The 21,951-nt window shown below is 38.5% G+C and overlaps 1 protein-coding gene across 2 annotated transcripts in view; it reads left to right on the forward strand.

Moving 5' to 3' along the window:
* Positions 5,352 to 21,951, forward strand: part of TBC1D32 (TBC1 domain family member 32) — a 193,378-nt gene continuing 176,778 nt past the window's right edge. The window contains exons 1-4 of one of the 2 annotated variants that reach the window (XM_018053005.1): positions 5,352 to 5,513; positions 5,686 to 5,843; positions 14,675 to 14,836; positions 18,455 to 18,632. In XM_018053005.1, coding sequence (XP_017908494.1) covers positions 5,689 to 5,843; positions 14,675 to 14,836; positions 18,455 to 18,632 — 495 coding nt within the window. In that variant the 5' untranslated portion in view covers positions 5,352 to 5,513; positions 5,686 to 5,688. Of the gene's footprint in view, positions 5,514 to 5,632; positions 5,844 to 14,674; positions 14,837 to 18,454; positions 18,633 to 21,951 lie in introns of those variants that run through there. The other variant, XM_018053006.1, reaches the window with a different exon arrangement.

Below are 21,951 nucleotides of genomic sequence, written 5' to 3' on the forward strand. Positions count from 1 at the left end.
TACTGAGTTTTAGGCCAGCTTTTTCACTTTCCTCTTTCATCCTCATCAAGAGGTTCTTTGGTTTCTCTTTGCTTTCTGCCATTAGAGTGGTATTATCTGCATATCTGAGGTTGTTGATATTTCTCCTGGCAATCCTGATTTCAGCTTGCGCTTCATCCAGCCTTGCATTTTGCATGGTGTACTTTGCATAGAAGTTAAATAAGCAGGATGACAATATAGAGCTATGTTGTACTCCTTTCCCAATTTTGAACCAGTCCACTGTTTCATATCCAATTCTAACTGTTGCTTCTTGACCTGCGTACAGGTTTCTCAAGAGGCAGATAAGAATTCTGGTATTCCCGTGTCCTGAAGAATTTTCCACAGTTTGTTGTGATCCCCACAGTCAAAGGCTTCGGCATAGACAATGAAGCAGATATTTTTCTGGAATTCCCTTGCTTTCTCTATGATCTAACTGATGTTGGCAGTTTGATCTCTTGTTCCTGTGCCTTTTCTAAATCTAGCTTGTACATCTGGAGATTCATGGAATGCTGAAGCCTAGCTTGAATGATTTGGAGCAATTACTTTGGCACCAACCTAACAGAAAAACGATAACTCAGATTTTATGGAAAATCTCAAGTTACCAAATTCTATTAAATTGATTACTTACTGCAATTCAATATTATTTTAGTTCCTTTCTATCTTTAAAATGTATTATCCTAATGAAAGGATATGCAACTACAAATATTAACTACTATAGAACACAAAGGCTATTTTAAATCTCTATATGAAAGAAAACTGGCCTAGAAAATAATTTCAAAAATAATAAAGGGATAAACACAGGCAACTGAAGATTTTCAATTAAACTATTACAGCTTCACTTAGATAATGCAAATATTGCAAACCAAGGTTAAGGAAAATCAATAAAATTACTATGGACAACTAACTGATGAACTGAACAGACTCTCCAAACACAGGTGCTTAGAACTGGAGGCAATTATTCAGATACAGAGCATCTTGTCTAATTATTTGTAAATATGTCTCCCTTATGTGTAACATGTCTATCAGACTGTGAGCTATTGAGGACAGCAGACTTGTCTTACATATCTTATTGTTCACTGATGCGAGCATAGCAGATAGCAGAGTACCTAGCACATGGAAGTTAATGTATTTGAGTAAGAGATAGGCTGTGAGTAATTTTATAGAGATGATCAGTGACTCTGGGAAAAGAAACAGAGTATGTCTGCTGAATTCTTTCTTTCTTTTTTTTTTTTTTTTTAGCCTCAGCCTATGTGCAGAGATCAAATTGCCAACATCCGCTGCACCATGGAAAAAGCAAGAGAGTTCCAGAAAAACATCTATTTCTGCTTTATTGACTATGTCAAAGCCTTTGACTGTGTGGATCACAATAAACTGTGGAAAATTCTGAAAGAGATGAGAATATAAGACCACCTGACCTGCCTCTTGAGAAACCTATATGCAGCTCAGGAAGCAACAGTTAACAACTGGAAATGGAACAACACACTGGTTCCAAATAGGAAAAGGAGTACGTCAAGGCTGTATATTGTCACCCTGCTTATTTAACTTCTATGCAGAGTACATCATGAGAAACGCTGGGCTGGAGGAAGCACAAGCTGGAATCAAGACTGCCAGGAGAAATATCAGTCACCTCAGATATGCAGATGACACCACCCCTATGGTAGAAAGTGAAGAGGAACTAAAAAGCCTCTTGATGAAAGTGAAAGAGGAGAGTGAAAAAGTTGGCTTAAAGCTCAACATTCAGAAAACCAAGATCATGGCATCTGGTTCCATCACTTCAAGGCAAATAGACGGGGAAACAGTGAAAACAGTGTCAGACTTTATTTTTTAGGGCTCCAAAATCACTGCAGATGGTGATTGCAGCCATGAAATTAAAAGATGCTTACTCCTTGGAAGGAAAGTTATGACCAATCTAGATAGCATATTCAAAAGCAGAGACATTGCTTTGCCAACAAAGGTCCGTCTAGTCAAGGGTATGGTTTTTCCAGTGGTCATGTATGGATGTGAGAGTTGGGCTGTGATTAAAGCTGAGCACTGAAGAATTGATGCGTTTGAACTGTGGTGTTGGAGAAGACTCTTGAGAGTCCCTTGGACTGCAAGGAGATCCAACCAGTCCATTCTAAAGGAGATCAGTCCTGGGTGTTCTTTGGAAGGAATGATGCTACAGCTGAAACTCCAGTACTTTGGCCACCTCATGAGAAGAGTTGACTCATTGGAAAAGACTGTGATGCTGGGAGGGATTGGGGGCAGGAGGAAAAGGGGACGACAGAGGATGAGATGGCTGGATGGCATCACTGACTCGATGGACGTGAGTCTGAGTGAACTCTGGGAGTTGGTGATGGACAGGGAGGCCTGGCGTGCTGCAATTCATGGGGTCGCAAAAAGTTGGACACGACTATGTGACTGAACTGAACTGATGTGCAGGTTACATGCACTATTTTCTGCTTTCCATCTGCCTCAGTAGGGGTGGCCTATTATTTTATAGTTATACATGTGGCTGGGTGGGTAAATGCTAATTTAGTGGTGAAACATCAGCAAGCCTGTTGTGCCACATACATCAGTCACATTTCTGAATTAAACTTGTAATGAATTTGTTATTTTATCTCCAGCTGTTGGAGTCCTATGTTTGCCTCTCAGTTCTAACCTTAGTTGGGAAAGAATAGTGCCATTTATTGTATCTCCATGTACTACCAACTCTAAAAGGGCATTCTGTTTTTAAAATGAAAGTAAAAATGTGCATTAATAAAAGTCAGTGTAGCAGGACTTATAACAAAAAGCAAGTACCTCTGCCTCATTGCTGCCCCAACTCCATTGCTGTTCCAACCTCTCAGAGGCAACCATACTCAAATGTTTGTTTTTATTAATACTTGTCTTGATAGTTTTCTCATTAATTCAATACAATTCAACCTTTATTTAGCAACTTACTAACTTTAGACTTAATCTATAAAGAAAGCTGAGCACCAAAGAATTGATGCTTTTGAACTGTGGTGTTGGAGAAGATTCTTGAGAGTCCCTTGGAAAGCAAGGAGAGCCAATCGATCCATCCTAAATGAGATTAATCCTGAGTGTTCATTGGAAGGACTGATGCTGAAACTGAAACTCCAGTACTTTGGCCACCTCATGCAAACAGCTGACTCATTTTAAAAGACCCTGATGCTGGGAGGGATTGGGGGCAGGAGGAGAAGGGGATGACAGAGGATGAGATGGTTGGATGGCATCACTGACTCAATGGACATGAGTTTTAGTAAACTCTGGGTGTTGATGATGGACAGGGAGGTCTGGTATGCTGCACTCCATGGGGTCAAAGAGTCAGACAGGACTGAGTGACTGAACTGAACTGAATTGACTTTCTTCTATATTGCAGGAGGATTTAGTGCGTTTATTCTATCCTTGGACTAAGAATTTGTTAGGGATAGCATTATATATACTAATATCACAATTATGGCGAAGACGTTTTCATCCGAGATTGTAAGATGTGTGTGTGTGTGTTTGTGTGTGTGTGTTAAAGACTGACTCTTTGCGACCCTTTGGACTGTAGCCCACCAGTCTCCTCTATCCACAGAATTTTCCAGGCCAGAATACTGGAGTGGTTGCCATTTCCTCCTCCAGGGGATCTTCCTGAACCAGGAGTTGAATTGCAACTCCCTTTCCTGGGTCTCTTGCAATGGCAGGAGGATTCTTTACCACTGAGCCACCAGGAAGCCCAAGATATGTGTATTGCCTAGTATATAAATATGCATTGCACATTACAGACACTCAGTAAATAGAGTGAATGTATACAATTTTAGGTTCAAACTTTTCCACTTAAAATGTGAATAATTCCTTCTTATTAAACATTCATAGGAAACGTCTTTTTAGAATGACTGATATTAACAGCATATGCCTATGCCATAATTTATTTAACCTTCAATGTATTCTGAAATAGGAGGTTTTCCAGTTTTTTTAAAGTTACAAATAACCTATCAGTAAACATTCTCATAATAAACTACATCTCTGATCCTTGCAGTAGATTATTAGAAATAAAATTACTGAGTCAAAAGTTCTTAATATATATTGCCAGTTTCATTTTCAAGATTTTGCCTATGTGTACTGGTAATAACACAATAAAGGAGTAATTATTTCACTGCATATTGTTCAACCCTAAATGTATATATGCTCTAAAACTCTGCTAATTTTGTAAATTTAAAATGGCTACCTTGCTTTAGCTTGCTTTTTTAAAAAAATTTGTTTTGCAAACTTTTTATTTTGTATTGAGATTTAGCCAATTAACAATATTGTGGTAGTTTCAGGTGAACAGCATAGGGCTCAGCCATACATATACATGTATCCATTTCCCCCAGCACAATCCCCTCTCCCATTCAAGTTGGCACCTAACATCGAACTGAGTGCCATATGCTATACAATAGGTCATGTCCGACTTAGAAGAAAGTCAATTCAGTTCAGTTCAGTCACTCAGTCGAGTCTGACTCCTTGCGACCGCATGGACTGCAGTATGCCAGACCTCCCTGTCCATCACCAACTCCCAGAGCCTACTCAAACTCATGTCCATCGAGTCGGTGATGCCACCCAACCATCTTATCCTCTGTCGTCTCCTTCCCCTTCTGCCTTCAGTCTTTCCCAGGATCACGCTCATTCCCAATGAATCAGTTCTTCGCATCAGGTGGCCCAACTACTGGAGCTTCAGCGTCAGCATCAGCCCTTCCATTGTCTATACAGAACTGATTTCCTTTAGGATGGACTGGTTGGATCTCTAATCCCTTGAAAGTGCCAAATATGACCCTTTCTTATGTGGCCCTTTTACTTTTACAGACTTCTCACCTCCTCTTTCTAATTCTACAAATTCAAGTACTGGAATATGCTACACTTTCTCAGGCCCCTACCCTCTGCACGTCCAGTTTCTGTTCTCTTTAGCTCTTTCCTTGACTCCTCCTTTGGGTTAATAGGTGATTTGGGATTTTTTCCAGCACCTACCTAGTGCATTTCTCTAGCCTAACACTTAATTACACTGTTTTGCAATCGCTGACTCCTTATCTCTTAGACTGTGAAGTGTCCTTTTCTCCATAGTTCCTAGCAAGATGATTGTTAAGGAGTCAACGGATGTTAGCTGTTTGAAGGAGAAAGCATTTTAACACTTCAATACCAGTCACTCGATTAAAACTTTTCACGCTGCTTTCAGTTTCACTTCAATAACTTTCTTTTACTGACCCCTTTCTCTTCGCACTCTCTTTTCCCTCCCACCTACAACCTTTTCAAGTAGCGCACCTAAAACTTCTGTAGGTGACCGGGCAGGGTGTCAAGCCTCACTCACTCCCATGCTGGGCTTCGTCACGTCAACGCGCTGACGTCACGCGTACCGCTGACGTCCCGCCGTCAGGCCCACCGGCAGAGACTTTGGAATCTCTTTTTTGCCGTTAATCGGGGCAGCTTGAATTCTGTTGGTAAAAAAGCGACGAGTGCCAAAGGTGGGACGTCAAGGATTCTTGCTTCCCCAACGCAAGGTAAGTGGCTTTCCTGAACGACACGCCGGCAGCCGAGGGCCCGCCCCTGAGCGCCGGCCGCGGTCTCCCGGGGAACGGCGCTGTACGCCGGCTGCTGGGTGGGAACGCGCGTGCGCAGGGCGCGGCGTTCGCTTGGACCCTCGGTAACCGGCGTGGACGTTGATTTTGACAGAGAATGGCTCACTTCTCCGGTGAGGACGAAGCGATGCTGCAGGCGATGTTGAGGCAGTTGTTCCAGAGCGTGAAGGAGAAAATCACGGGTGCTCCCTCCCTGGAGTGCGCCGAGGAGATCCTCTTACATCTGGAGGAAACTGATGAAAATTTTCACAAGTAAAATTCCTTTTGATGTTTTAAGCAAACAAATCAGCTGATCCAGAAAAGGTCTAAATGCAGTTGGATAAAGAATGTTATATGATAGTTGTCAAAACAGCGTCCAAGTTGGAGGTTTACATTTTCGTTTATTTACTCAGATACCGAATTTATTTTTTTATTCTTATTTTCCAAACTTTCTGCTTCCCCTGTGTTTTTAATGACGTGACCGACATATCCTAGTTATATATATTTTTTCTCCTGGGCAACATAGTAAATTATTGCAAATTATTGTTGTAAATTATTCTTGTTTGCTTAAGAATAGTTCTGTTACAAGTGATTTCTGTCACTAAACCTCTAAAGCTTTGAGTTCACAAAATCCTTGTTTCGTTGCTGATCTGATGTTTCAGTGGCTGCACCGATTTTGGCCTCTGAGCACTGCAGGAATACGCGAGAGATTAATTTCTTGTGGAATAGCTTTGTTGTTGTTTGTTTACTCTTTGCGAGCCCATACAGTGTAGCCCACAAGGCTCTGCTGTCCATGGTTTCCCAGGCAAGACTACTGCAGTTGGTCGCCATTTCCTTCTCCATGGGATCTTCCCAACCCGGGGATTGAACCTGCGTCTCCTGCTTGACAGGCTAATTATTTACCACTGAGCCACCAGGGAAGCTCACGGGGTATCGAAAGTGCCTACGAAGGGAGAAGGCGCCTACTCAGAAGTCTGTGATACATGTCAGGGATATGAGGGATTTCGATAAGGTACAGCGTGCTCTAGGTTGGAAGCAGTAGGTAGGAAGTTTAATGAGAGAGATATCATTTGCGATAAATCTTGACAAGTGTGTTTCTTTAGAGATGTGTATTTTTTCTTTTGATTTGATTCATATGTATAATTTAAGCCTCTCCAATGAAAATTTACCTCCAGGTGCCTCAATTTATTATTAGTAGTGATATTTTTGATTCAATTGGTTCTCAAGAGGATGGCATTTAACATTTTTCTTGTTATGTTAGCATTACTGACTTTTGGGTGTTGTGAAATTCTTATCTAGAATTCTTACCTGCTTTTATGTGGGCATCAGGGGATCCTTGAGGCCTTTTAATATTCTGTGCAAAAATTTGCGTTTATTTGCAGTTTTTTGGAAAACATTACAGTTTTCTCCCGATTCTCAAGGAAGTTTTAAGAAGTGTGGGAGGGGTTTTTTTGTTAATTAGTATTTCTCATTATACATATGGTTTCTTTTGTATTTCCATGATTTTTTATTTCTTCATTAAATCTACTAGTGAGAGTTGATATTGCATGATAATATTCTTTATTTTGGATATACCAGCTGCTGCTGCTGCTAAGTCGCTTCAGTCGTGTCCGACTGCGTGCGACCCCATAGACGGCAGCCCACTAGGCTCCTCCTTCCCTGGTATTTTCCAGGCAAGAGTACTGGAGTGGGTTGCCATTGCCCTCTTCAGGAGATACCAGAGACCAGCTTTTATTGGTTAGCTATTGATTCATTACTTAAACAGAAAAATATAAGAAAATTGCAACTTTCTCAAATTCAGATTTGGTCATTAATGTAATCATGTAATACTGATTTGCCTCAAACAGAGCCACATCAAGCATTAAATTTGGGGTTTAATTTCTGTTTTTTAGTTCACACACAAATACTTCTTTAAAATATTTTTAAATTATTGAGTTTTTGTTAGGATCATATTCTGGGAATTTATCTATTTAATCTAGGTTTTCAAACTTATCTGTATAAGAGTTTTTGTTAATATTCTAATGTTATTGTTGTTTAGTTACTAAGCCATGTCTGACTCTTCTGCAACCCCATGTACTGTAGCCCACCAGGCTCCTGTGTCTGTGGGATTTCCTAGGCAAGAATATTGGAGTGGGTGGCCATTTCCTTTTCCAAGGGATCTTCCCAACCAGGGATGGAACCCATGTCTCCTGCATTGCAGGTGAATTCTTTACCATTGAGCCACCAGGGGAAGCCCTTAATATCCTATTACTTTTTTGAAACATAATATTTTTTTATTCTTTTTTAAAAATTTGTGTCTTTCCTCTGTTCTTCATCTATTTTGCTAGAGGTTTATCAACTTTATTAGTCTTTTCAAAGAACTAGCTGTTAGCTTTGATTTTCCTTTCTATTATGTATTTATTTTATACTTTGTAAAATTTCTGCTCTTTTTTCCCTTCCTGGGAAACTTTAAAATTTGTGATGAATGTTTATTTAGCTCCTTTATTTACAGCAGCTTTTCTTCTTCTTCTTTTTTTTAATGTAAGTATTTAAGGCTACACATTTGCCTATAAGTGTTCCTTTAGCTGTGTCAGTTTTTAAATGCTTTTCAAGTTAAAATGGAATCATTATGGTTCTTCTCAGCAGTGCAATTACTATTGTAATAATGTCAACGCGTCTTCAGCAGTTTATTAGATAGATTAAATGCCTGCTGATTAGCTTGCGTCATTAAGGTTTACTATTTGATTTACTTGTGGCTGACCTGGAAAAACCCAGATACAATCAAATTATAGCAAGTTTGTAGTCTTAAAAGTACAATTTACAATTCTAAAAATAGTTTGAGTCATTTATAGTCTTAAAAGTACAGATAGCAAAATTCATGTGTTAGCTGCACTAGCTTAAGATCTTTGTCTTAGGAGGAAGGAAGTCCTTATGAAGAAGCAAAGAGGAGGAGATGCTTGTGTTTGGTGTTTTCATAGCATTTTACAATCTTAGAGTTTGATGAGATCCTGTCAGTCCAGGTACTCATATCTTCATTTATCTTTCTACTCACTGACAAACTCTCCTTGAACTTTAAATGTCCTCGAGTCACTTAGGCATATATTGACATCCAAAGTGTTTCATATTATATATCAGAATTATGTCATCCCATCTCCACTATCAGAACATTAGTTCTTTAAATCTGCCTGATGTTGTCTTGATGTATTAGCAAGAAAAATAATCTTGATAAATAGATTAACAGGGGAAACCAGTATCTCTCGGCTATTGGCATTTTTGTAAGATGATGACTGTTGAGAGAATTGAGTCCATGAATGATAGAATATCAGGTAGTATAATAAAGTGACAAGGGGAAAATGCAGTCATTTGAGAAGTCATTGTATAGGCAGACCAGCCTTACTGAGGATTTGCTCCACGTGCAGCTGCCCTAATCTATGCTTTCCATAGCCTTTAAAAACCTTTTTTTTACTCAAAACTGTACATGTTCTCTAAAAGATCCAGGCTTCCTTTCTTTTCTTTGAAACTAGCAGCTAGGATTTGAGCCTTGAGGAGAAGAGAACTGTAGGGAAGAAGACATTGCTTTGATTATGCGTGTATGCATTGTATAAATTTTTACACTCAGATTGACCCCCTATTAAAAAAGAAAAAATCCCTGGTTTTCAATCTTGACTAGAGTAGGATTGATTGGAGTTCATTTAAAAAAATACTGATGATGAACCTTAACCATAAATGTATCAGAATTTCCCGGGAGTTTGGTAGATGGGGAGTGGTAGAGGCCTGGCCTAGGTATTTTTCAGAAAAGCTTTCTCAGTTCAGTCGCTCAGTCGTGTCCGACTCTTTGTGACCCCCTGAACTGCAGCACACCAGGCCCCCCTGTCCATCACCAGCTCCTAGAGTTTACTAAAACTCATGTCCATTGAGTCAGTGATGCCATCCAACAATCTCATCCTCTGTCATCCCTTTCTCCCCACTTCAGTCTTTCCCAGCATCAGGGTCTTCAAATGAGTCAGTTCTTCGAATCAGGTGGTCAAAGTATTGGAGTTTCAGCTTCAGCATCAGTCCTTCCAATGAATATTCAGGACTGATTTCCTTTAGGATGGACTGGTTGGATCTCCTTGCAGTCCAAGGGACTCTCAAGAGTCTTCTCCAAAACCACGGTTCAAAAGCATCAATTCTTCAGTGCTCGGCTTTCTTTATAGTCCAAATCTCACATCCATACATGACTACTGTAAAAACCATATCTTTGACTAGATGGACCTTAGTTGGCAAAGTAATGTCTTTGCTTTTTAATATGCTGTCTAGGTTGGTCATAACTTTGCTTCCAAGGAGCAAGCGTCTTAATTTCCTGGCTGCAGTCACCATCTGCAGTGATTTTGGAGCCCAAGAAAATAAAGTCTGTCACTGTTTCCATTGCTTCCCCATCTATTTGTTGTGAAGTGATGGGACCAGATGCCATGATCTTAGTTTTCTGAATGTTGAGCTTTAAGCCAACTGTTCACTCTCCTCTTTCACTTTCATTAAGAGGCTCTTTAGTTCTTCCTCACTTTCTACCATAAGGGTGGTATCATCTGCATATCTGAGGTTATTGATATTTCTCCCGGCAATCTTGATTCCAGAATGTGCTTTATCCAGCCCAGCATTTCTCATGATGTACTCTGCATATAAGTTAAATAAGCAGGGTGATAATATACAGTCTTGACGTACTCCTTTCCCAATTTGGAACCAGTCTGTTGTTTCATGTCCGGTTCTAACTGTTGCTTCCTGACCTGCATACAGATTTCTCAGGGGGCAGGCCAGGTGGTCTGGTATTCCTATCTCTTTAAAAGCTCTCTAGGTGATTCTAATATACAGCAGTGTTGAGAACCTCAGAGTTAGAGCATGCATGGATGCTAAGTTGCTTTAGCTATGTCCAGCTCTTTGCGACCCTCTGGGCTATAGCCCACCAGGCTCCAATGTCCATGGGATTCTCTATGCAAGAATACTTGAGCTGGTTTCCATGCCCTCCTACAGGGGATCTTTCCAACCCAGGGAACAAACCCACATCTCTTATGTCTCCTGCATTGGCAAGTGGATTCTTTACCCTTAGTGCCACCTGGGAAGCCTGAGTTAGAGCTTACCTACTTGCATTTCAATGAGAATTGCTCACTAGTTAGCTCTCTATAAAATACTTGGCAACCCTCATGATTGTACCAGTCTTTAATATAGGTGTTCATCTTTGTGGCCCTCTAATCTGGCATATTTTTAGTGTGATAGAGAAGGAATACAATATTTATTGAATTGGCTTTATTTTTGGTTTTACAGAAGAATCTACCAATGATTTTCTAAATTAGTGAACTCTAGTGTGTTTAAGTGGTTACTTCAGGAAAACATTCATTATGTAGAGTGTTATCCCTGCATAGGAAATCTCTAAGAATTATATGTGTGCTTCAATAATTAATTATGCACTTAATAACTGTTCATCATGATTCAGGCCAAGCCCAGGTAGTCCAGTGTTAAAGAATCAGCTTGCCAATGAAGGAGATGCAGGAGTTTGATCCCTGGGTTCGGAATATCTCCTGGAGGAGAAAGTGGCAGCCCACTCCAGTATTCTTGCCTGAAAAATCCCACTGACAGAGGAGACTGGTGGGCTACAGTTTAAGGTGTTGCAAAGAGTTGGACACGACTGAGTGACTGAGCACTCACATCATGATTCAGAGGCTTATTCTTTGACCTAAAAGGTTGTAGGTAGTGTCAAATATTCATTCTTTTTTTCAGTATATAATCTTTTATATACTAATATATGAAGTTGTTTATCATATAATAAATCCTATAATCCTATAAATCCTGGGATATAATCTGTTTTAAGACTTCCACATATCAGTATTATAATACATAAGTTAATAAGTTATCTTTTTAAGATAAATCATTACTGATACTTTTTCTAATCTGATCAAAAAAATTCTGTTTATAGTAGCTAAGAGGATGATTTCCTGGAAGAAACTTGTACTGGATGTTTTATATATTTTTTTCCTTATAATAATACAGTTGTGTATATTTTGAAATAAAAATTTGAAATGTCAGAAATTCACTTCACTGTACTAAAGGGGTGAGTTCCCAGGTGGCACTAGTGGTAAAGAACCTGCCTACCGTTGTAGGAAATATAAGAGATATGGGTTTGATCCCTGGGTTGGGAAGATCCCCTGGAGAAGGGCATGGCAACCCACTCCAGTATTCTTGCCTGGAGAATCCCATGAACAGAGGAACCTGGCAGGCTACAGTCCATGGGGTCACAAAGAGTCAGACACAATTTAAGTGACTGAGCGTGCAGCAGGTACACCAGAAACAACACAACATTGTAGGAATTCGCTGATCGAAGCTCCAAGAAATTTAGACTAGTTTAAAAGTCACTGAGTACAGAATCTGTCTAGATCAGTGATTCTCAAATATCAGTCCTAGGACCAGCAGCTTAGGCATCTGCATCAGAATCACCTGGGAACTCGTTAGAAATGTGAATACCTGTGCCCACAGCGTACCTGAATTGAGGCTCTGAGAGTGAGGCCCAGCAATTTGTGTTTTAATAAGCCCTTCTGGTGATTCTTATTCATGTTATACTTCAAGAACCACTCATTTATAGGATGACTTATGAGGGCCATTGTATGTGTTTAGCTACAGTTACAAAAATATGCACATTAATCTGGTGGCAGTGGGAAAGGAAAGTTATAGAAGAAGAATTTACGTAATTATAGCATTTGCTAACTAGTTAGATCTGAGATGTAATGGAGAAAATTGTTTGAGGCTATACACAGATATCTGATTGAAGGATGGTTCCATTAACAAAGATATGTCAGAGGAGGACATGGCTTGCAGCCAGTAGATAGGATGAAAGATTTGGTACAGGTTGTGCTGATTGATACGGGGATAAAACAAAGTAGCCTTGTCCAATAGGTAGTTAATATACTGGTTTACCTCAGAGATATTGTATGTTTGGTTCCAGACCACTGAAATGAAGCAAGTATTATAGTAAAGCAAATCATTGATTTTTTGGGGTGTTTCCTTTTTTTATATAAAGGTTATGTTTACACCACACTGTAGCCTATTAACTGTGCAGTAGAGTTGTGTAAAAAAAAAGCACATACCTTAATTTAAAAATATGTTATTGCTATAAGTACTGTCATCTGAGCCTTTGGCAAGTTGTAGCTGGAGAAGGCAATGGCACCCCACTCCAGTACTCTTGCCTGGAAAATCCCATGGACAGGGGAGCCTGGTGGGCTGCGGTCCATAGGGTCGCTAAGAGTCAGACATGACTGAGCCACTTCACTTTCACTTTTCACTTTCGTGCATTGGAGAAGGAAATGGCAACCCACTCCAGTGTTCTTGCCTGGAGAATCCCAGGGACTGGGGAGCCTGGTGGGCTGCCATCTATGGGGTTGCACAGAGTCGGAGACGACAGAAGCGACTTAGCAGCAGCAGCAGCAGTAGTAAAATCAAAGGTTACTGTTGACAGATTGCCATAACAAATATAATAATAATGAAAAAGTTTGAAATACTGTGAGAATTACCAAAATGTGACAGAGACACAAAGTGAGTAAATGTTCTTGCTGCTGATAGACTTGCTGTGACACAGGGTTGCCACAGATCTTCAGTCTGTGGAAAACTCAAATATCTGTGAAGTGCAGTAAGGTGCAATAAAATGGGGTGTGCCTATATAATAACAGGTGTGCCTTTGTTCTGGGGAGACATTTTGGCTGAAGGAAGAGCTGAAGAAATCACTTGTTTGTGTTGAATCTGAAATTGAAGCTATGGGAGTGAAGAATATCTTTTTAAATTTGGTTTCTTGTCTAGGAATGAAGTAGACATTGTTTCCAAATTTCAAATGAGAAAACAGATTTGTTCCAGGCCACTCCAGCTAGAGTTTACCAGCTGGAGCTGGCATTCAGGCTGTTTTGACTCTGAGCTTGTACTTTTTCTGTAATACTACGTTTCATAATAAATATCTCTACTTGTCGTTTGGGGCCTGAACTGTCTATGGCAGGGCTGCCACTTACATTTCTGAAGCAGACATAGAGATTCCAGGGAAGCAGCAGATTGTTCAGAGCTCAGGGGAAATGGGCAGGGCAGGAAATCTCAGTCAAAAGCAGTTAAAATTGAAAATGAGATCCCTTGGCTACCTGGGTAAGATGGCTGTTTCTTAGCGGACATACAATCTCTTCATAAATATTAAACTGAAGACTGTATGCTGGATACTATGATGGGCTTATGTTGAAGAAAATTATTCAGGCCCTCCTTGAGCTTCTGTGCTATATATTATATGCAAGGCTCTTTGTACAGGTATATATACAAACTATAAGTCTTGAACATAGTGGCATTTACAAAAATGACCTGTTCTAAATTACCTTTGTCATTTAAGAGACCAAAAAAACTTTTTAAACCATTTAAAATCATGATGTTAATTACAACCATTGCTCTTTACTTTTACTAAATGTGCTTCATAAAGTAATTACCCACTTTTGGAACTCTTGCCCTCTGATGTTTGCTATATTGTTGTGAGTTAGCAAATGGATTTTCATGTTGGCATCACCCTAAAAGTATGAAGGAGAATGTCCAATGTGTTGGATTTTCTGAGATGCTTCTTCTTGTGAACATAGGCAAAAGCTGATTAGGTGAAATTTAGGGCAGTTCAAAATGTACACAGTTTCCAAATATGCAAAAAACTTCTGATGATTGGAGCTTAACCTTTTCCTATTTAATTCTTTTATAATTACTGTTATTCTAATGTGGTTTTCTTCGTCAACTTGAACAATTATAAAAGTCTAACAACTGCTTTCCCTATGCTTAAGCATCACATGCAAACCATAACAAAGTATGCAAAGGTCCTAACCCATTAAAGTTTGTGTTGGTCCTGAAGTTTGCTATCCACCATTGTCATTTTTAAATGTGAATTTGCCAGTTTTCTCAGGAAAAAAAAACAACCAAACAACAAAATTTTAGATTAGCTGAATGATTTGGGATGAATAACTAATTTAATCCTAGAGTAAGGTAAGAAATCTCATTATGTTATAGATCTTTTCTGTGCTAACATTTTTTCTGGGTATGGTTGATAGATGAATTCATGATATTTACTGCATTTATTTTTCAAATATTTGTTTCAGCTATGAATTTGTGAAGTACCTTAGACAGTATATATGCAACACTTTGGGGTCTATGATTGAAGAAGAAATGGAAAAATGGACAGCTGATCAGAATCAGGGTGAGGAATTTGGCTATGACACAGTTGTACAGCATGTTACTAAAAGAACTCAGGAATCTAAAGAGTGAGTATGCCTACAATAATATTTTAAAGTAGTTTTTCCCTCAACAGGGCTCCCTGAAAGCACCCTTAACCCATGTCTCCTGCAGTCGCTTTTTCTCTTAGCAGCTAGAATGATTCTTTAAACCAATGAGTCAGATCATGCCACTCTTCCACTCAGCTTTAAGTAAAAAATGATGACTTGACCAGTCGATCTGATAGGCTAAATGGGTACTAAGTGACTACCAGGCAGGGCTGGATAAAGGGATGGTTCACATGCTGGGCAGGACTGAGAGGTTTCATCACCTATTCAGAACTGCACACAATTTAAAACTTACTGTTTATTTCTGGCATTTTCCATTTAATAACTGAAACTATGGAAAGTGAAACCACAGGTAAGGGAAACCCTCTTTATTATAATTCCTAGTAGTCTATTTATGGCAATATCATTAAATATTCTAAAAGGAGGACTAAAACTCTTAGTTAGAAAATGGAAACTTTTTAATGCTAAAAAATGGGAATCTTCTCAGTGGTGTCCATATTCTGTCCTAGGCTTTTTCCAAACCTACAGTTGCTACTGAGTTCCAGTTTGTGTAGCTGTTGATACTGAGGGTCTTACTCTCTAGTTTTTTTTTTTTTTTTTTCCTGTCTTCCTTTAGCTAGTTTGCTGATATGTCTTGCAGAAGAATTCTGTATTTTAGTAATTTATATTTTTTGGAGAAAATATGTCTAAAATGAAACTGTATGGATTTAATTACCCTTATCCTGTAAGTTATTGAGATTTACTTTTATTCTCCTTTATTAAGTCAATATGTTGTAGGCTTTTTTAAAAAACAGTTTAGTTTATTTTTGACTGCATTGGATCTTCGCTGCACTCCAGCTTTCTCTAGTTGCAGGACGCCAGGGCTGCTCTTTGTTGTGGTGCATGGGCTTCTCCTTGCAGTGCCTTCTCTTGTTGCAAATAGACTTCAGCAGTTGCAGCACGTGGGCTCAGTAGGTGCTGCTCGTGGACTCTACAGCACAGGCTGAGGCGTTGTGGCACACAGGCTTAGTTGCTCTGTGGCATCTTCCTGAACCAGGGATCGAACCCATGTTCCCTGCATTAGCAAGCAGACCTTATCAACTGTGCCACCTGGGAAGTCCTCCTCTATTGTAAGATTTAAGGGGACAGGAGTTTATATGTTCACATGGCTATGCCTAACTGGAATGGCGTCTGGGGAGTGTAGTTCACTCCTGTGCCCAGCTGTACAGTCCAGTTACTGTGGAAAGGGAGCACAGCTGTGGTGGATAGCTTTTGATTGCTACCAGGACATTGTTATACTTCCCTGTTTCTTGGTGCTTGGAATGTGTTAAGGAGGAAGCTGGGGCCTCCTAACTTAGTTCCTATATGTACTTCAGCAGCTAGTCTAAACAGTGTCTTAGAATTCAATTTCTTCTTGCCTTTTTTTAAAAAATTACTTTATATTGGATTATGGTTGATTAACAGTATTGTGTTATCCTTCTTGCTCTTTATAAACTTTTGAACTTGAATTTTCCCTGGGCTGCTTCTCATTTCTATAGTAGCTCTTTTCTGTAGTGTTTTCCCTCTGTATTGTTCCTAATCTATTCTTATTTTCTTACAGTATTTTTGTATTTTCTCATAATTTCTGAGACTTTAAAAATATACACATGTATAGCTATATGTATATTCTATTTATAGTTATATAACATGTAAATTATGCATTATTAAATAACATTATTAAATATATAATGTATAAGTTACATATAGAAATCATGTATTTGATGCTATATAATATATATAATATATAATTTAAAATATATTTTAAAATTTCTTTAAACTTTAAAATCTCAGTCTACTATTTTTATCCAAATCCCTCAGCATGATTTTATTACTTCTATGGGAGAGTACCTTACCTATCCTTTCTTAGATTTATGTAGTTAAAATGACCCACTAACCAGGATATAAAGAAAAGGAAGTTTCTGTGTTTATTTTCTAATGTATTTCCATTATTGTAATGATAGCAATGGACATATGTTTCATCAGGCTTTATATTTACAAAGAGCTTTCAGATATATACTCTTATTTATTTCTTGCTATGACCATGTGAACTAGATCAGCTTTGATTGTGAGTGTGTGTTTTTTGTTAATTTAAAGCCCTAAGTGCCTTTATTCAGTGATTCATGAATTGGACAGCATCCCATCTAGTAAATAGAAGAGTGCGCCTAGATTGTGTTTTTTTAGTTTTATTTTTTGGTTGCACTGAGTCTTTGTTGCTGCGCCTGGGTGTTGTGGTGGTGAGTAGGGGTTAGTTGTGGTGAGTAGGGGCTACTCTTTGTTGCAGTGTGCAGGCTTCCCATTGAGGTTGCTTCTGTTGTTGTGGAGTACAGGCTCTAGGCTCATGGGCTTCAGTAGTTGGTGGCTCGTGGCCTTAGAACATGCAGCCTTCAGTAGTACATGGGTTCAGTAGTTGCAGCTTGCAGGCTCAAAGTTGTGGGGCATGGTCTTAGTTGCTCCGCAGCATATGGAATCCTCTGGGACCAGTGACTGAACCCGTGTCTCCTGCATTGGGAAGAGGATTCCTATCCACTGTGCCACTAGGGAAGTCCTAGATTGTTTTCTTTTTCTCATGTATAGTTAAGAAAAAAGAGACTTATTTATAATGATAGAGCTTGCAGGTAAAGTAGTGAGGACTCCAATCCAAGTTTTCTGATTTCAAATTTAGTATTTTATTTACTTTAATGTCTGAGCCACCAGGGAAGCCCATTTTATTCACTATCTTTATTTAAGTCTTCATGCCTTGTTGCTTTTAATTTTTGCCTTTTTAAGCATAGAAATTTCAGTAGTACACATCTCATATTCCTCATTTGTAAAATAAAGGGTAGACTAGATTATTTTTATATTTCCATCTAGCTCTAAAATTCTACCTGTAGGGTTTTGGAGCATCTTAGTTTAATGTTAGTATGGGTGTTTGAGAGTTTGCACTTAATAAATAGAGAAATTTATTACAAGTTTTTAAAAAATAGATAGATAGATAGATAGACCCAGAGAGCTAAAATGGACCTTAGAAATTATCCATTTCAAAATTTTACTAAATTTTAGGAATCCTTTTCCTAACATCTCTGATAGTGGTTTCTCTATTTGAAAGGATCCACTGATGTTTTAATTCCTATTTGGTTCTCAGTTGTGGTGATGGATGCCTATAGATACAAATTATAGGCAGGTGTAAAGGGAAGGTAAAAATAGAGGAAGAGAGAATAGAGAAAGAGAAATTTTAAAAAGGAGTGAAAGTGTCATGTAATATAGGCTGGGTTTTGGTAGTTTGATATTAGCAGTTGACTTTGTTGCTAATTACTGGAGTCTGCCTTTGGAACATCTTGCCTTGGGTTGTATTAATTTTACTGCCTTGGTTCATGTAACCAGATGGAAAAACTTGGGAAATAACATATTTTAGATTTCCTATTAATTATTTTCCTGTTGTGTGAATTTTGTTGTGTCATTTGGTCTCTCAGAAAAACTGACTTTTGCCTTTAGGATTGTGTTCTTAGAGGGACTTTATGGAAGAAAATAATAAGTTCAATTTAGTTGAATATTTTAATTTGTGCTAATAGTCTTTCTCTTACAAAGATTGCTTTGAATTTAAAGATACAAAGAGATGATTCATTCTCTGAAGAACATCATGATGATAGTGGTGGAATCTATGATTAACAAGTTTGAAGAAGACGAAATACGAAGTCAAGAGAGGCAGAAAAAAACTCAAAAGGAGAAAAGCAGTAGTTATTGCACAGACAATTGCTCTGATAGTGATTCGTCCTTCAATCAGGTGTGTTGTTTAATTCTGCCTTTATGTCTTGAAATGGTGTTTAATAATCATTAGCTTCAATACATTCTTTATTAGCCAGATTTTTTTTTCTACTTTCTAGTTTTAAGATTCAGAAGAATAAGCAATAACATAATCTGATATAAAACATTTAGTTCATGAAATGATATCTTCTAGAATTGTATGTACAGCAAATTATATCTGAACAGTTGTTAATGAGATGAGGAGATAAACTGGTAGATTTTGGATAAAAAATAATGAAACAATCTGCTTAATATTTAGTTAAACAAAATATCTTATTCCCAGTTAATCCTTATTAATCAAATATTAACTACACTATAGATGAGATATGGAGATACAATATTTCCCTTATCTTCTGGAGATGACAGTTGCTGTGAATTGTTATTTTTAAAGCATAAGTTTTTTTTTTATGTTCAAAGATTTGATGCTTTATATTTTATCCTTCCCATTTATTGGAATCCTTGTCAGTTGGCTACAACAGAGCTAAGAGTCCAGTGTCTAGATTAGTCCTAATAGAAAACAAAGGAAACTGGTTGGAATAGAGCCTATGAATGCACCATAAATTTCCATACAGAAACTTTCAGGCCACATGGAGTCTGTTTGACCTTCATATGAATCCCACCTGATATTTTTAGCGAAACATTTTCACCTAATTAGTTCTAACATAGGGACATAACTGTAACATAGATCCTAAATGCATACCAAAAAGGGATATGGAAAGTTTGAGTGAGACATGAAATGTATATGTATATTAATTGCAGTTAAGACCACACTTCTGAAGGAAAAATGGCTTTGGAATTAGTCAAGGCAGAATGTAAAAGTTATCACTGCGTTATTTACCAGGAGATACTGTGCTGAGTTTTAAATTTTTTATAAGTCCAGTTAATTATCTGATGTGATGGAGAAAATGACAAAGGTTGTGAATTTTCTTCATGTTGTGGCTATAAATCATCCCTTGTTGATGTACTCTTAGGAAGAAGAGTAGGCTATAGAGATTTTAGTTCACTTTAATGCAGTCAGGTGGCTTATTCAGTAGGTTTACTGAATAGCTACTTTTCAAGGACATTCTGGAAAGGAAAGGCACAGAAACACCTAACTTTAGAACTCTGAGGACTCATAAGATTATACTTATTCAGTTCAGTTCAGTTGCTCTTTTGTGTCCGACTCTGCGACCCCATGAACAGCAGCACTCCCAGGCCTCCCTGTCCATCACCAAACCCAGAGTTCACCCAAACTCATATCTGTTGAGTCAGTGATGCCATCCAACCATCTCATCTTCTGTCATCCCCTTCTCCTCCTGCCCTCAATCTTTCCCAGCATCAGGGTCTTTTCTAATGAGTCAGTTCTTTGCATCAGGTGGCAAAAGTATTGGAGTTTCAGCTTCAACATCAGTCCTTCCAGTGAACACCCAGGATTGACCTCCTTCAGGATGGACTGGTTGGATCTCCTTGCAGTCCAAGGGACTCTCAAGAGTCTTCTCCAACACTACACTTCAAAAGCATCAATTCTTTGACACTCAGCTTTCTTTATAGTCCAACTCTCACATCCATACATGACCACTGGAAAAACCATAGCCTTGGCTAGACGGACCTTTGTTGACAAAGTAATGTCTCTGCTTTTTAATATGCTATCTAGGTTGGTCATAACTTTCCTTCCAAGGAGTAAGCATCTTTTAATAACATGGCTGCAATCACCATCTGCAGTGATTTTGGAGCCCCCCAAAATAGTCAGTCTCTGTTTCCACTGTTTCCCCATCTATTTGCCATGAAGTGATGGGACCAGATGCCATGATCTTCCTTTTCTGAATGTTGAGCTTCAAGCCAACTTTTTCACTCTCCTCTTTCACTTTCATCAAGAGGCTTTTTAGTTCCTCTTCACTTTCTGCCATAAGGGTGGTGTCATCTGCATCTCTGAGGTTATTGATATTTCTCCTGGCAGTCTTGATTCCAGCTTGTGCTTCTTCCAGCCCAGCATTTCCCATGATGTACTCTGCATATAAGTTAAATAAGCAGGGTGACAATATACAGCCTTGACGTACTCCTTTTCTTATTTGGAACCAGTCTATTCCATGTCCAGTTCTAACTGTTGCTTCCTGACCTGCATATTCTCAAGAGGCAGGTCAGGTGGTCTGGTATTCCCATCTCTTTCAGAATTTCCCACAGTTTATTGTGATCCACACAGTCAAAGGCTTTGGCATAGTCAATAAAAAGCAGAAATAGATGTTTTTCTGGAACTCTCTTGCTTTCTCCATGGTACAGCAGATGTTGGCAATTTGATCTCTGGTTCCTCTGCCTTTTCTAAAACCAGCTTGAACTTCCGGAAGTTCACGTATTGCTGAAGCCTGGCTTGGAGAATGTTGAGCATTACTTTACTAGCATGTGAGATGAGTGCAATTGTGCAGTAGTTTGAGCATTCTTTGGCATTGCCTTTCTTTGTGATTGGAATGAAAACTGACCTTTTCCAGTCCTGTGGCCACTGTTGAGTTTTCCAAATTTGCTGGCATATTGAGTGCAGCAGTTTCACAGCATCATCTTTTAGGATTTGAAATAGCCCAATTGTGTTGTAAGAAGTACAGATATTTAGATCTAAATAGGATTGATTAGCTGGCAGTTAAGTGTGTTAATCTCAAATGCCAAGTTATTTCCCATCATAGAATCATAGATTTTTGAAGAAATTCAAAGCTTTGGTAGAAATGGAATCATACGTTCAGAAGATATTTTTGTTTTTTGTTTTGATTCTTGAGAAGGATCTTGCTTTAAGTTTATATGGCTTCCTTTGGAATGTTCACAGAATATATCTGCATGTTACAGTGCCTGCCTTATGAATATGACTTTGTTTCAGAAGGGACTAATTGAATTGAATTTGAACTAGGCCCACCAGCAACAAGGCATGGGATCCCTGGACCTTTGGGAAAAAAATCACATAAATGCCAGAACTGTCCTGAAAGATCTGTTAGTGTGGCTGAGATGTTTGGATATGCTTTCGTTTAGTAAAAAAAGATTCTTTTGCTTTAACTAACCAAAGAGAGGCTGAATTAATATGCTCAGAATTGAAAGAGTCTCTGAAGATATATCAATCATTCATTCCATTAAATATTGATGTTATTATTGATGCCTTCAAAATTGATGTTACTTGCACTGGGCTTTAAAAAACTGAATTGTTCTGTGAATAATATTTAGTCAACAATTTTGATGCTGCTGTTTTGATATTAGTAGAACACTTGTATTTTATAAATAGAGTAGGCTTTATTTCCTTGTTATTTTAAATATTGAATCCTGATTGTATATTGATCCATTATTAA

This window comes from Capra hircus, chromosome 9, assembly GCF_001704415.2.
Source record: "Capra hircus breed San Clemente chromosome 9, ASM170441v1, whole genome shotgun sequence".
Classification (NCBI taxonomy): Eukaryota; Metazoa; Chordata; class Mammalia; order Artiodactyla; family Bovidae; genus Capra; species Capra hircus.